This window comes from Solanum verrucosum, unplaced genomic scaffold, assembly GCF_900185275.1.
Source record: "Solanum verrucosum unplaced genomic scaffold, falcon-dt-bn FXZP01000161.1, whole genome shotgun sequence".
Taxonomy (NCBI): Eukaryota; Viridiplantae; Streptophyta; class Magnoliopsida; order Solanales; family Solanaceae; genus Solanum; species Solanum verrucosum.
In genome coordinates, this window is record NW_026020127.1 from 39916 (window position 1) to 57626 (window position 17711).

At 29.3% G+C, this 17711-nt stretch overlaps 2 protein-coding genes across 2 annotated transcripts; both read left to right on the top strand.

Moving 5' to 3' along the window:
• Nucleotides 1-792: 792 nt before the first annotated feature.
• Nucleotides 793-1236, top strand: LOC125825997 (calcium-binding protein KRP1-like). Its single transcript, XM_049505289.1, has one exon. The coding sequence runs from the start codon at nucleotides 885-887 to the stop codon at nucleotides 1230-1232; it is 348 nt and encodes a 115-aa protein (XP_049361246.1). The 5' UTR covers nucleotides 793-884; the 3' UTR covers nucleotides 1233-1236.
• A 3887-nt stretch (nucleotides 1237-5123) lies between these two features.
• Nucleotides 5124-8635, top strand: LOC125826055 (suberization-associated anionic peroxidase 2-like). The gene is made up of 3 exons (XM_049505353.1): nucleotides 5124-5437; nucleotides 6159-6356; nucleotides 7865-8635. Exons 1-3 carry the CDS (start codon nucleotides 5192-5194, stop codon nucleotides 8423-8425), a joined length of 1005 nt encoding a protein of 334 aa, XP_049361310.1. The 5' UTR covers nucleotides 5124-5191; the 3' UTR covers nucleotides 8426-8635.
• Nucleotides 8636-17711: the final 9076 nt, after the last annotated feature.

The following is a 17711-nucleotide window of genomic DNA, read 5'->3' on the forward strand; positions in this document are numbered from 1 at the left end:
TTCAAATATAGGCCTCAAAATATTCTGCTCAAATAAAACAAAAAAAATATATTTGGCAATGGGTGGTGACCATACCAAATGAGTGATGAATCTTTTTATCTTGACTATCTGAACTTTAATCTTATTGGTGATGGTTCGATTTCCCAACTAATTTATCGCTGCACTTCATTTCCCCATCCCCTACTCCCCCTTCTTCTTTTTAGAAAAAATAAATAAATACCAAATGAGTACTTACCTACATATATAGGAAACTCCCTTTCATTATCTAAAACTTTATTTATTTCTTTAAGGAAAATGCTCTCCATGACATATAGAGTCCTCCCAAAAAAATAAAAACAATTTAGTGTGGTGGTACCCTTCCATGCAACTTCCAGGAAATGTTATTTGCCATCAACCATAATTCTATCCTCATTCTCCCTCAGCTTCCTTCCTTTGCAATTTGCATTTTCTTGGACTCTTTCCCCCAAAACTTCCTCTACATTCCTCTCTTATCTATATATATAAATATCCCTTTGAACTCATCATAATTCATCCATCTTGAGTGTACTACATCTATCCAATAATACTTATTGCTTCAATAGGGGCATAAAGTGGTTCAATTGAATACCTTTCGTTGAAAATTATATCGTGTAAAGAAGGTATCAAGTTCAAATCCTAGTGGTTGCAACTTGCATTGGTACATTTTTTTTCGAAATCCCCAGTTAAAATTCCTAATTTCTAGTCCAATATCAACATAATACTTGTTAAAGGGCAAGAAGGGGATTTATTCAACTGAATATCTTTCGTTGAAAAATTATACTAGTGAAAGAGAGCCTCGTGTTCACATCCTAGGGGTGACATTTTGACAAAATTTCTGACTCCACCACTAGTCTGATTTGATATCAATGGCTCATGCATTGGGGCACGACGTGGTGTTTGAGGATTTTTTCCCTTCTATGGTGGAGAAACTTGGAGCTGAGGGATTCTTGAAGGAGCTAAGCAATGGATTTAGGGTTCTAATGGATGAGGAGAAGGAAGTCATAACATTTGAGAGCTTGAAGAAGAATTCAGAGTTGTTGGGATTAAAGGACCATATGAGTGATGATGAGGTGATGTGCATGTTGAGTGAAGGTGATTTGGATGGTGATGGTTGTTTGAATGAAATGGAGTTTTGTGTATTAATGGTACGTTTAAGTCCTGATTTAATGGACATTTCAAGAATGTGGTTGGAGGAAACTCTTGCTAAGTTGTAATTAGGCTTTAATTAATCCCTTTTGTGATGATTCTTGTTATTTAATTTCATTCTCTATATATATACATCTAGATTATCCATACATATAGTTATTGGTTCTTTAGTGATTGTTTTTGTTTTCTCGGTGTTCGGTATTCATTTATTAGGGTCTAAATAATTTAGTTTATCATCGAAAAGTTCTAATTTGGTAGTAAAGTGTTTCCTGCTAAAGACAATATATTCCATTTTCAAGAGCCGAACTTGAAACCTCTGGTTAAGAATGTAGGGGCGATACTACCGCACATCATAAAGTTTAGTGGTTTGTTTAGTAATTGTTAATGTCATCGTTAATGTGATTCCTCTACAAGCTAACATTTTGCTAGTAATATTAGAAGGGGATTTGGGTATAGATATATGGTTGATTGAATGAGATAAAGTTTTTTGTACTCATGGTTAGTTTGAGTCCTGATTTTTATTTTTTTTGGTTTCTTACTCGATGTTTGATATTCATTTTTGAAGTTCATTTAATTGAGATTTTTGTCGAGAAATTTCACCTGAGATAAAAATGTTCCCTACCAAAGCAACATATTAAAAATGAATTTGGAGGAGACTCTTGCCAAGTTGTAATTAATGAGGCAAATTTCTTGTGATGATTCTTCTAATTTATCTATATGTATTTATCTAGCTTATCCAAGAGTTACTAGATCTTTGGTAATTTCTCCTCTTCTTTTTTTCACTTGGTGTTCGTTACCTATTTGTTGGGCCCGAGTAATTGAGGTTAGCATCGAAAAGTTTCACTTTACATATAAAATAGTCCTTACTAAAAGTCAATTTCATTTTGAGAGATCGAACTTACGGTTTTTAATTAAAAAGAGAAGATGATATTTATTACTCTAACACAAATTTTGGTACAATTCTCTTTATAATTGTTCAAGCCATAATTAATGTGATTCTTGATAAAGAAATAGACTTTGAGCAAAATTTAATCCAGAAGCTACCTCATGAGAAGAGAATTATTCTAAATTATATAACGAAATCAAGTTCTCATGGCCCCAATAATAACATGAAACTCTACACCCCCACACAATTATGTTTTTTTGATGAAAACTTCAATTTTGAAGTGTAAGAGTTGTAACAGGAGTATAGACAATATAATATGGGAAATTCAATATCGACTAAATCAATAAGCCAAGATGGATCTGACTTTAATATCATGTTAACGCGTTAAATTGATCGAAATCACCAAAGGCAATATACACTAAGACCAAAAATGGACTAAAGACTAGCTAATACAAATTGGGCTACAGTAAATCTTGTCCTCTAGGTGGGCTTTCACACAATTGGGCTTTCGGGTTATTTTGAAGTTCTAACGGGCCAAGTGCTCAAATATCCGTTGTTGGGCTGCTAGTTTAACTTGAGCCCGCTTTTTAATATATTTTTTTTGGGTAAGTTTACCTACTTTGAGAATAACTTCAGACATACGCGATTGAAGTTGAAATTTTTTGTCTAACTTCATACATTTTTGTTTGAAATGTGGTCTGGTGACGGTGGAACATCGAATATTTTTGTCTGAAATCTGGTATTGCTTGACAAAGCTAACTTTGGATATGTTTCAAGTTGTGGACTAATAAGGTTGAGATTCGAACTTTTTTTTACCAAAGTTTTACCTGACTAGTAAAGGCTAACTCCAAATATTTTTAACTATAGTGCGCGTAAAAAATTGGCTAAAATCTCAGTCACAAGTGTCTAAATTTTGCATGTAAAAATTGATTAAAATTTCAGTTATGTGTATCTGAAATTTTTTGCCAGTTTCTTTTTATTTTTTGAGTTTTAACAATCCAATATACGATACTCAAATCTACTCCAATAGAACTTATATTTGAATATATCATAAAAGACAAACTATAATCATCAATTTATCAAAACAACAACAAATCTAACAAACTCATTTAGCGTTAGTTTATTTTTTTCATTTATGCCTCCACTTCTGAATTATAGTTAAATTTCTTCATCCTAAAAAAAATACCTTTACAAATTTCAACGATCCAACACACTATATAATGTAACTATAAGTAAATCTTTATGAACTAAAATAAAAAAGAATATCACATCAATTAATATATGGTACTCTCTCGACCAAGTCATACGATCAATTTGTAACCTAATCAAAATGATAATTGACCTACGAGCTACTTTAACTAGTTAAATTATAAATTATATCAATGGAAAGATATAAATATATTTTTTAATTTTACGATTTAAAATTAATATATTTCTCATTAAAAAAGTAATATATATATATATATATATATATATATATATATATATATATATATTTATCGACTAACAAATTACGTAGAAGAACAATTGATACTAAATATCTGATGTGACATTTTATCATACTAAAAATTTAAATTGTTCCACAAGAACTTCAAAATGTTTAAAATTGAAAGGGAAATTTAAAAAGTCAAGCGGACAAGATCCAATAGCTCAAGATTTTGAGCAGAAAATGAGGGGATAAAACCTATATTGTGGTATTTGTGTCCGATTTTTCAAAAATATATACTCTTTATAAATATAAAAGTATACCCTCTTTATATACTCTTTTCGTTTCAAATGTTTTGTCAATTTTGATTTAGCACAATTCAAGAAAATAAAGAAGATTTTTGAATCTTGTGATCTTAAATTAAAGATATGTTAAATGTTCCAAAAAACAAGGGACTCCATCCGTTTTTGAAGTACAAAATTGCAGTTGAAGAGTATAAGTAAAAATAATAGAAATATTCATCAAGGAACATGTGTGATTGAGTGATTGAATTGAGTTCGATTCCATATTATTACATTTTTTTTTATGTATATTTCTAAAAAAATCGACCATATTTCATTGGTTTTGACCTTTAGGAGTGTAAAATAGTAGCTTGCTATTTGTCAAATTTATTCCAAGTTTTTTCATTTTACCAACAAGAAGAAGACATTTTTACTATAGGTTAAAAAGCTGATATTCACAATAGAAATAATTTTAGAAATATTATTTCCTCAAGGTACAATGAATATATCTAACTTTTCAAATAAACAAATAATTCATTTGTGGAAAGTTTAGTATAAGGAGCGTGCTTAAAAAGGGTCAGAGAGGAAAAATATGAGCATATAGGAAAAAGTCCATTCCACACCCAACCACTCTTAATAAAAATTGACTATCTACAAAAGTTCGATTCAGAATTTAAAACGTTTTAAGAATTTTATATTAATCTCAAATTAATAAATAGTAATAATTGAGTTCACAGTCATATAGATGCATAGGGGGAGGCACAATTACGATATCAAGTTCATTTGAAATTGAATACATACTGTTGATGTGGAACAAAAGTTTATGTATAAAAATTTATAAAAATTATGACAAATAATAGGTATGAACGTGCAATTTTAGAAATATAATGGGTTCAATGCTAAAATATTTAAAGGTTGATCAATCGATAGAATTTAAATCTTGAATTTGTCTATATGTTTGCGCTTTGGGTATTCCAAATTTCAAATCCAACTACTCTTAATACAATCATATTTACTAGCAAAATAGTGTAGCCAAAAGTTGATTAATACATGGAGACATATATCTGAAATTTAAAGTTTATAAATTTTTATTTCAATCTTAAATTATTAAACCATAATAACTTAATTTACAGTCACATACTTATATATATTTTGTAAATTTCTTAATATATATATATATATATATAATCGATCTAGAAAACTACTGAATTGACGTGAATCCATAAACGACAATCTAAAACCACCCCATTACAAACCTAACCACTCTCATTAAAGTTTTTTTCTTGTAATATCACGTTAGCCAAAAATTGACCTATAGGCAATCCAAATCTCCTATTTAAAGGAGCCCAAAACACACAACAAAATCATCCCAAAAAAAAGCAAGTTCTTCTAATAAAAGTTTTTTAGTTATTTCACTTGTATCAATTAATCAAAATGGCTTTAGGTGCAACTCATTTGAGCTTGGCACTTTGCCTTATGGCTCTAATTGTTCTTGTAAAAGCAGATTTTGATGGTAAAAAAGAGCCAATTAACAATATTTTGGAGCAAAATTCAGAAATGTTAACTCAAGATTTTTGTATTTTCGCGGCGGTTGGGTCAGTTGTGGCGGAAGCTATTGCGAGGGAGAGGCGAATGGGAGCGTCTCTCATTCGCCTCTTCTTCCATGACTGCTTTGTCGATGTAAGTTCTTCATCATATTTCAAAGACTATATTCACTCGTTCTTTTTCAATTTATATGACTTTTTTCTTACTAAACAAGAAATTTAAGAAAAAAATTTATTTTAATTTTTTTTGCATACTTAGAGTTTTAAAATGCCAATATAATTATGTAATTGTGTGGCCTTAAATAAGGAGTAAATTAGTGTTCATAATAGCTTTTCATTAAAGATGAAGAAGTATAAAGTTAATATATGTACAAAAATATATAAGTGTGACATTCTTTTTTAAAAGAACTAATTAGAAATTAAGGTCAACACGAAGAAAATTGCATATATTGTGTTCAATCAAACATAAATTAGGACCAAAGACATCTTCGTTTTTATCTTTATCTTCATTTTCCATGTATTGATACTGCTCTCATTTAAACATATCATCTTGCTCATATTCACATTCATCAAACAAAATCCTTGATAAATAACCACGGCTTTGATTCTCATTTAGCTTTCAAATAGTTTTACGTCAAATTTTATAGCAAATAATTGACATATTTATATTAAAAACCATAATTTCTTGATCATATTTAAATTTTAAATTCGCTTCTCATAAAAATAAAAGGAGTACTTCATAAGTATATTCCTATTTGTTATTAATTAATTAATTGCCTTTATCTTCTAGTATAGTGCATATTAATGTTTATTGGCCTAACATTATATTAACTTGTGGTATGATATTATTTAATTAGGGATGTGATGCTGGAATTCTTCTAGATGATATTCCTGGAAGGTTCCAAGGAGAAAAAACATCACCACCAAATAATAATTCAGTGAGAGGTTATCAAGTAATTGATCAAGCTAAACAAAGGATTAAAACTATGTGCCCTGGGGCTGCTGTTTCTTGTGCTGATATTCTTGCCCTCGCTGCTCGTGACTCTGTTGCTATGGTAAGTTTATTACGTTTGAATTTAAGTATTATGCACGGACTGATATATATAAAAAATAGATATCAATTTTAAAGAATGTTACTTTTTATATTTAATTTTTTTTTGTTCAATGATCTCATTTCACCATTTTTATTAATGGTTTTGACCTGGTAATTGCTATTTCTGTTGGAGTTCTGACTAATTTAAATTTGTCTCACATTGGACCTAATTGAAGACCTATAGTTAAGAATAGAAGAATCATATGTGACATCCTGATTCTACCATTATCGACACTTTCTTAGAGAAATGACATGTCATGTCTAAAAATTACAAGATACAAAGTATATTTTAGATATGTTATACACTTATTTCGGTTAAAAACCACAAAAATTAAAAAAATCATGATTTTTACCTTCTTAATGTTTAGTCAAATTAACACACATAGAATAGAACATAAGTAGTATAGTTTTACGTCATGTATAAGGTAATTACAAGTAATTTGTGTTACAAACGTCAATTGATAACCTGATAACGTATGATAACTAATATGTTACAACAAATTAATTAAGCTATATATACTAATATTATCGACGTATATAACTTAAATTCTCATAGAATTATGTGATATGTCCTAACTTTGAAGTATCATCAACGTGTCAACATTTTTCCTTCAAACACTTGTCTAGATGCATATTTATCTAACTTTATACTCATTGCTCTACAACTAAAGGAAGCAAATATTCAACAATACTTGTCTCCAATTAACACACATTGAATTAAAGTAGGTGTTGGTGCGTGTGGTGAAGCCAATTGTAATAATAATAAATATATAATGCACATTTACCTACTCCAAGAAGAAATAAAATAACAAATTAAACTTGTGCAAGTCACAAGCCGCCCACTGTCTTTTAATCAAATGTCAAAATCTTGCCTAAATTTTCTTCATTTTAAAAGTGGACACAAAATTTCTTGATGTTGATTTGTAGTGTTCTTATCTTCAAAACATTTTTTTTTAGATATATAATTAATTCATATAATTTAATTACAACAATCGTTTTCATGATATTAACTAGTTCAACTACTTCGACAAGAATTTTATCAATTGGAACTATATCTTACTTATCGACAATCCCAAATATGTTTATCTTTATTTGTTCATATTTGACTTTACATACTCTTTAAGAAACAATAACTAGAAGGGTAATTTCACTATATAATCACCCGTAATTATAACTTATCTAATTATTGAAAATGACGAATATTTAATAGCACTGATAAAATAGACACAAAATAATAAATTATCTATTGATTTTCAGAACTAAACAAATTAAGTTGGACAACTATATATTATTAGTTTTTATAGTGGACAATTATAGTTGCTTCATTTAAATTCATTTTTAATATATTATTGCATATATGCCCTCCATTACTATAAATTCTTATATATTGTAAGTCTATACATGCACCTTACGCTATATAATTTTTTCTTCATTCATATCGCTCTATTTAAGCTCATTTCAAATCAACAGTTAGGAGGAATTCCATATCCTGTGAGTCTAGGCCGGAGAGACGCAAGGACCGCAAATTTCACCGGCGCGTTAACCCAACTTCCAGCCCCATTCGACGATCTCAATGTCCAATTAAAAAAATTCAGCGATAAGGGAATGTCTGCTCGGGAAATGGTTGCGTTAGTCGGGTCCCACACAGTAGGATTTGCACGATGTGTGACATTATGTGACGACAGAAACATTAACCCAGCCATGAAATCAACACTAAAATGCGGTTGCCCTGTTAGTAACAATAACACAAACTTAGTACCATTGGATTTAATGACTCCTGATTTTTTCGACAAGTTTTATTACGAGGATTTAATTCGAAATCAAGGACTTCTTTTCTCAGACCAAGTATTGATGGGATCTACCGCGACTGCTAATGTTGTTCGGACCTATAATAGTAACCCTGCTCTATTTTTACGCGAATTCAACGATGCCATGATAAAGATGGGGAACTTACCCCCATCTCGTGGCGTTCAGTTGGAAATTCGCAATGTTTGTAGCAAGGTGAACGGTAATTCTATCGCGGACATGTGAAATAAGAAGAAAATATATTTGAAAATTTCGAATTTCCTGTTCGAAAATAAATAAATGTATGGCTTTTTGACCATGTAGCTTGTTGTTTTATGCAAGTTTTTTGGCTTTCTATATATGTAGTATAAGTGTATGTAACCTTTGTTTGTGCACACATATAATGCAAAATAATGGAATTGTATCTTTCCATAGTCCCACTATCTTATAGTAGTGGTATATATATATATATAGGATAATATCTCAAGCTGATTTGAAGTTTACGAGTTTCTAGGAGAATCGTAAAAACACTTGAGCATTTGTATTGCTCATATGACAATCTTAGATATGCCAAATTGGTGAGAAATTGTAAAAACTGATAAATAAGAAGAATGCATAATTGTGATGAGTTGTAAAATGGATGTCCACATAATATACTTTGTGCCCAACGCAAATTATATTCTCATCTATATAATTATTACTGACCATATTTGAAAAATAAAATAAAATTTGGACCTTTTTTTTATAGCTAATTAAAGAGTCCTAAACCTAAAAGAGTTTTATTCTTTTGTATTCTAAAAGACTCATAAACCTAAAACTAAACAAAGAAAAAACGTACTTAATAAAACGGGAAAGTCAAAGATAAAAAATAAAACAAAAATATTGACGGACGACCGAGCATGGATTTTTACTTTAGGTATAGATAATTCATGGAGGGAGATGATTAAATATGACGAACTTAATTATCTAACTTCTATATACGGATCTGGACGTTGCATAATTAGTGGGAGCATCTATCAATTTAGCTATTCTCCTGTGTTTTGTATAGTTGCGTTTGATATTAAATCAGAAATTTTCGCTACTATCAAAATTGATAACAGTATAGATAAGTATAATTTTGACTATATGCTAATAGATGTGAATGGAAAATTAGGAATTATAAATATTTCAGAGTTCGAGCTAACTACTCAAGACATCCATTTAATGGATTTTTGAAAAGGAATGGGAACATCAAAAAATTCAATTTCCATTAGAATGGAAACATGAGGTTTATGGTGACGAAGAAATTGTATTTGCAATAAACTTTTAATGCAAATACTATTTAGAAAGCTACTAGTCAGTCACATGAACCTAAAAGGAAGAAATCACATAATTAAAGGCTTTCCTAAGATTACTAAATCACTTTATTGATCACTAGGTTACTTCTTGGATGCGATGATGATCATTCGACATGTTAATTACTATTTCTTTGGGCTGGATTGTTAGTATATAGCTGTTAAGCATTAATTATTGAGGATTTTCTTAGTAAAAAAAATGGATCAAGGAAACATCAACGCAACAAGCCACTCACCTATGCTTCTAGATATAAACTTGACTTCATGCAACAGTAAACCCCCTTCAGATTCTTTAATGTATGAGTAAATCATGAGACATTTGTCCTTGTAGTATAAAGAAGTTGGACCAACAGATTATATGGTAATAAGTTAAAGTATATAAGGCAAAAGCTGAAGGAGCTGAAGCCACACTTAAAATTGCTAAACAATAATAATTACAGAGAAGACCCAACTCATCAAATACTATTTAAACGTAGTATAGTCCAGCAGCTACAAGTGACCAAATTAAAGGAGCAGTTGAGTTAAAGTAATAGTCGAGATGCTAGAACAAACATCATTTGTAGGATTTTATAATTCAATAATCTATAGAGGAGAAACTTACATGCACTCATCATTTGGAAAATCAGATCGTTTCCACCATTGCTTCTGCATGTAAGTTTTGGGGAGAAGCTCTAGTGGGTTTTGGAGAGAAGCTTCAGTGTAAAGTGAGTTAGACAGAAGGAAAATGAGTATAATGGGTCTTACAATCACTTTCCAATTCCTAAAATTTTAATTGAGTTTTTAATTGGTCTATTATCCAAAAAAAAAAAAAAATAGAAGTGCAAAAAAATCTAATCATCTAAAAGATATATAACTTACTAGTTATAATTATTTTTGGAATTAGTAATTTAGGAATGTCTAGGTAACTTATTTCTCATTCCTAAATTTTGGTGTAATAATTCCTAAATTCCCAATTATTTCTCAACGTAATAAAATGTCTAGTTAAATCCCCATAAATAAATTTTTAGACAATCTGGAATTTTCCTACAGATTAAAAGGATTTTTTTAAAAAAAAAATTGGTCCATGTACATAGGGATTTAGCTAGAGATATTGTTCCTGTGGATATATTTCCCTAGGTAATTTTGCAGGAACTAATTTAGTGCAAAATAGTATCAACTTTAGCTGCGAAATTTGTTGGGAATATAAGTTTCACAGGTAATATATTCTAATATAGAGGAATTTAAATTTTTCGCAAGAAAATTTGCAAGTATTACCTGCGAAAATTTTCTCCAGGTAATATTTCCATGTAATTCACACTTTTTTAGTAGTGAACATAATATCAAGTGATGTTTTGGCTTATATTTTTTATCATGTGAAGAATAAGAGTTGGAGATATTTTAAAGTTGAAGAATTTTCCGATCTTCATGGCATGTATACTTATAGTGAAAGTCTCTTTCCTTTGGAAAATAGTGGCTTACCAACCACAATTTCGGAGAAATGCGAAATGTTGGTCTAGATGATGATTTTATAAGTTAAAGGGTTAGACGGAAGATAAGTTGAAGTGCTAATGTCAAGTCATCTCTTATTTGCAAAAGAATATGAAAGGACAGTTTGACAACAAATAGAGTAAAATTTGTTAGATTAAATTTTTCTCGTCATATACATTTTTCTTTACTTTGTGCCTTATAAATTAATCATAATTGCCTTAATTTCTTGACTAGTTATAAATATTCTCAAGAAAAGAATGATTATTAGTTGAGATACGCCAACTCCAATAATACTAAACACCAATCAAATAAATTAATACTCTATTGATTTTCTAGACTTTGTTGTGTGTTTTAACTATTGTTCGATAACTTGGCGTCAGCTGGTAACTATGACCTTTAACTTTGGGTGTGTACAAGTAGACACTTAAACTTGTATAAAATTGAGCAAATGGACACATTCGTCCTACACGGCACCATACGTGGTAATTTTGTATCCTACGTGGCGTCCTACATGTATTATGTCATCTAGGACACATGTATCGACTTGTTCAATTTTAGATAAGTTTAAGTGTTTACTTGTGCACATTTAAAGTTGAAAGACATAGTTATCCGTTGAAACCAAGTTAAGAATCATGTATTTTGCCTATATATATGAGTCATTTTTGTAATAAACTCACATGTGGAATATAATTAAAAGGAATAAAGTATATCCTAATAAAGACAAATGGCAGTCCAAGAGAAGAACTGTGGCAGTTTATGACAAGAATTAGTTAGTAAATAATATTTAATTTGAGTGTTTAAAAAAATCAAATATCTATATTTTTTATGGTAAATTGGGAAGTTACCTACTGTTATTCTTATTTTTTTATTCCTACTTTATTTTTTACAAAATAGGCACGTGCAATTACTTTAGGAATCAACTTCCCTCAAATGATTAAAAAAAATCATGGTTTACATATTTTCATCTATATAATTATTACCGTATTAGAAAAGAAAATATAAAAAAATAATTTTTGGACCTTTTTTCTTAGCTATTTTATATACTAATTGAAGAGACCTAAACCTAAAAGAGTTTTATTCTTTGTATTCTAAAAGAGTCCTAAACCTAAAACTAAACAAAGAAAAAACCTACTTAAAAAGTCGAAGATGGTAACCCATAAAAAATAAAACAACTAATCCTAAAATATGTCAATTCCTCAAGATATTACCATCCAAATTTTCTCGTGCCTTCCTGTCAAGTCTTTAATGCATTTTAAGTGTGTTTCAAATACGGAGATAATTACTATATGCTAATAGATGTGAATGGAAAATTAGGAATTATGTATATTCCAGAGGTCTTTCTTACTAAAGACATTAATTTATGGATTTTAAAAGAAGAATGGGAACATCAAATATTTGAATTTCCTTTAGAATTGAAACATGAGGATGATATATACTTTCATCCCTTTGGTATTTGCAAGTATGGTGATGAAGAAATTGTGTTTACAATATGGATAAAATCAAGTGATGATGTTTTGGCTTATTTTTATTATCATGTGAAGAATAAGAGTTGGAGATATTTTAAAGCACAAGAATATGCTTGGGTTGGTAGCATTTTTGCTTATAGGGAAAGCCTCTTCCCTTTGAAAAATATTGGCTTACCAACCACAATTGCAGAGTAATAATGGTCTAGATGATCATTTTGTAAGTTGAGGTGCGCATGATGTCAAGTCAAGTTAGAATGGCCGAATTTGAAGAAAAGAATCATTATTAGTTGCAAATACTTGTTATTATGAACCAAGTCCAGCCCAATGTGGATACCAGGGTCACAAAAGTAGTTATTGGGGTCATGAAAGTAGTTATTGGGCTTACAAGAGCTAGGGCCAAGAACAAGCAATAAGGTCAGGTTAATTTGGGATCCGGGTTGAGAAATGGGCGTGGGAATGGTTCCATCAAACAGGGTAGTGATATTTAATTTGGGAATTATGCAAATTGTTGAGAAAAGAGTTTGATTCTCTCATCTTTAATTGAGCTTTTCATCCCCTTCTATCTATCTCTATATTTTCCGATCTTCTTTCCTTCGGTTAACCTTTTCAGTTTCGTTTTAAGGACGTTAGTTGTTATTAGCTTGTTGTTTCCATTTCTCAATTGTATTTTGTGTTCTTCGGCCATTATAATACATATCATGATTGTGTTGGTAACTTGAGTTGCTACACTCTTCTTCTGATTATTAGTCTGCAATCTGCATTAGTAAATAATAAAATATCAATCTTATATATATATATATGAATCATTTTTATAACAAAAGATATTATCAACTCTACAACGTAAAATTTTACGCCCTTTTTTCCCTTGTATTTATAATAATATAGATTATACTATGTGAAGTTTTTTTAACTTTACACCCGTGAGTCTTGGCACGCTAAAGTTGCAAAAAACAACAAAAATTTCAAATCATATGGAAGTGTATGTGTACGTGTTGTTATTGATTCAAAAACGCCCTCATTGTTATTTTTGGGTTAAAAAGCTCTTTTTCTAATAAACATATTATTTCTTTTCTTTTTAACAAATATTTTTTCATAATAAAAATATTTTTAACCTAACATTAATTTTCATATATATAAGAGCACAGTAATCCATCATTAATTATTATTTAGATAACGATAAAAAAATTTTAGATAAAATAATAAATGTTCTTATTTCTTAATATTTTTCGAATTGAAGAAGGATAAACATTTATTAATATAATCCTTATTTTAAAATGAAGATACAATAATCAAAATGCATGCCATGAAACACGAAAATTTATCAAATGTTTCAAATCACAAAATTGATTTAAAATGTCATCGAAGGAGTTATTGTTAACCCTTCTATTCGAAGATAATAAAAGGTTCAAATGTGGGGTGGTGATGTTTGATGAATCTTTTCTTTGTTTTGAGTAATTTATCGCTTGATACTCCTTGTTTTCATTTAATAACATGATTTTGAGCTTATGAATGATGTCTTATACTTTGTCAATGGAAGTGTTGTTGTTACATGTTTGCCAAATCCATAACAATGTAATTAAATTGCCCTTGAACAATTGAACTTATGTGTAGTAATGCATAAGTAATTTAGAAATTGTAGTCATTTCTGGGTAAAACTTGTGGATATTATGATAGAAACATATAAACTTAATGGTCATAGAATCCTCTAACGGTCCAAATAAAAGAATGTCAATTTTATATGTATGTAGGACTTGGACCTACATGTCAGTTTTCCATAACGAGAAAAATACATTATAAGCTCAATTGTCATGCAAGATCCATGTTCAAAGATATTATAATCTCTAAAATTTTCTTTAATTTTAAAAAAAATTACAAAAATTCCCTCTTGTATACATTCCTATCCTCTCTCGAATACATTTCTCCCCTCTCAGATACATCTCTATCCCCTCTCGAATACATCCCTCCCATTAAGTAATGTATCATTCACAATCCGTGAGCTATGTATCCGCATGTTTCTTGATGTATCTGACATCCTATAAATTTAAGGGATTTTTGTAATTTGGAAAATAATAGGTATGGGATATAATTAGTTCTTAACACTATGAAATTTAAAAAAAGGGTCTTATTTTTATGGCCTAATACATGTACACTATTCTTTCAATTCGATCACAATCCAAAAATGTCGATGATTTATAAGAATGACTTTGAAATTTGTAATTGCTTTTAAACTTTTGACCTCTACTTGTCGATCCATTAGTAAACCTTAAAGGTCAAAAATCAAAAGTTCTATCTATGGGGTAAAACTCGTTAAACTTAAAGTTTTAACGATGAAGCAAACGGGTCAAAATTAAGTTCAAGACCAAGGAGGGATGTATGTCATTTGTTATATGTTCCAAACACATTAATGTTTTCTTTCTGAACAAATATATTTTTATGAAAAAATAAAATATCTCGTAGAAGTCTTTGTTAAGAATTTTTAAGTTACACTATGATTATTTAACGATCCTTTCATGCATTATGTTAGGTATAAAGGAAATTTAAATTTAACTTCAAAAGTGACATTCTTTGATTGAATAAATGAAAATTCTACCTTGTCAATGTTTGATAATGTCATTTTTCTATCTACTTTCACACATGAAGGATCCACATATATAAATCAATTATCCAACCATTTCAGTGACTTTATAGGTTATCTTTCCAGTGTGCGACTAAATCAATTAATGATACGTAATTAAATTTTGGAAAAATCATTTCTGACCAATAATGCAACTTTGTGGCTGAAAAGTAAAAAAATAATATTGAAGTAGTTTTGAAGATTCAATAATCTTATTGTTACTTCAGTCTGAATTAATTATAAGTTACTTCGATTGAATTTTTTTTACTAAATATATACAAATAATTAATTTCAAACACAATAAATTAAATTAAATTATGATAAGAAAATTATATCAATTCATAAAATTCAAATCATGAATCTGTCTCTGAAACGACCCCGAAGGTGAAAAGAGATGAGACTTTTTTCTTCACAATATTGGACTGATGTTAAGATGACATATGTCACATAAGAAACTTACATTGTTAATTGTTAGTTGTTGAGACTTCTAATCTCATTATTAATAATAATTATAAAACGTAACTGTTTCCACTTTGAAAATGAATTAATTATGAAGACTTTTAATTAATTCAGCTGATACGCTGCTATCAAGCATCATATTTTCCGTCTCAAATTAATTGTCATATTTTGGTGTAGACTTTAAAATTTTGTACGACTCTACAAGACGTGTTCAATTTTAGTTGAGACTCTTTAAGGTGTGTTCAATTCCAATTAGAATTCTTGGAGGCTATTCAACCCTAAACCCTAGAATTCTTGTACCAAATTTCCTTAAAAGGCATCTCAAAATATCCCATAAACTCTTGTAGAGTCCGCAAAATTTCAATGTTTACAAATGACCCATGCTTCAAGGCTTGTCGGACTGTAGACTCGATGAAACTCAAAGACAAGCCTGAAGTACTCATTCTTCCACCTTCGTAGCTTCAGATTTTCAGATTTGATTTAAGAGAGAAGAGATGAAGGGCAGATTTGGTCCCACTGGGCGTGTCATCTCGAATATTTTGCAAATTCATGAAATATTTATATAGAGGTCAAATCTAAATATGAAGTATTGAAAGCTACAACTATTCTCATACTATTTTGATTAAAATATTATTTTAAAATACTATTAAAGCTAAGATTAAATAGTTTAATTTTTAAAATGCGAAACATGATAACTAATATGAATCAGAAAGTGAGTACTTAATTAATTTCTCAGCCTTTTGTATAATTATATATCGAAAATACTAGATGCTATAATTGGTATCTGACTATTCATGTAATGATATGTTTAAGAGTATAAATTTTAAAAGTCTTATAATGATACGGTATATTTATAACTATATGTGTATTGATATGTTTAAGAGTACAAATTTTAAAAGTCTTATAGTGGTATGATATATTTATAATTACAAATTTAAAAATACTTTCTTTCCTTTTTAAGCTCCATGTTATTTTAAATTAAAATTATAAAAGTACTATATCTGCAATGTCCCACCTTCATTGCCTATTAGTTGAACTATAAAAAGTACTACTAATTAATGTACTATATTTGCTATGGAAAAAACTCTATTATGTGGGGGGAGAAGGAGGGGGGGGGGGGGGGGGGGGAGTGAAAATGAGTGCAATATATATTATCACTATCAATGTATATACATTATTTTTAATTGAACCAAAAACGTAATTTTAAAAAAACACTGTTTAATAAAAAACATAACGAATTAAAAAATTGACCTATATCAACTAGCTCAAACATATTTTTGGCATTGTCCCTTTTATCAAATATATTTTGATCACTTGTTCAAGATAAAATCCCAATTCCTAACCACCTCTTGGACCAATTCATAATAATACCTTGTTCTCACCAATCCTAATTAATTATATATTAAAACCACCCAACACTGAACCTTATAGATATGGATTAATTTTTAAAAACTAAAGAAATATTTACACTTGATATGTTGTTTGTTATTTATTATTTTGATATATTGTTATTTATTTTGATATGTTATTTGTTATTCATTTTTATCATCAATATACTTAAACTTGTAACTATAATACAATTATCTACTTTATTTGTCATGTTGTGACACTTTTTATGAATGATGATTATCCCACTCAATTACATGTATTAATTTGAAATAATCAGGATAAAATTACAATAGATATTTTCAATAAATTCAATAATTTTACTAAGACTTTATATTTATATTTTAAAAAAGCGTTAAATATGTATATATATTTAATTGTACAGCCATGCAACATTGAGAAGTAACTCATTTGGTGAGCTTCCTAGTTTTTATAGTTGAGATAAAGGGTTCAAACCTCATCAGTAATATAGTTTCTCTTTCTATTACCTCTCTTACCGGCCGCCCATAAAAAAATATTTTTATTTACATATTTATTATAAATTTAAAATTCATAAATTTCAGAGTCTGACTTCATTTCTGGATTTACAATAGGTGCATGTCTTGATTTTTGAATTATTAATTAGACTTTTTATGATTGGTTACTTGTAATCGTCTAAACTTTTAAATTATCGTATATATGATGATATAAAAATTCTTTTACTCTATAAATACAACTCTCTAACCCATCCATCACTCACTCTAAAGCAAACCTTTTACACTTCTCAATTTCTCCAACCACCCTCCCCCTCCCCCCGTAAAAAAATA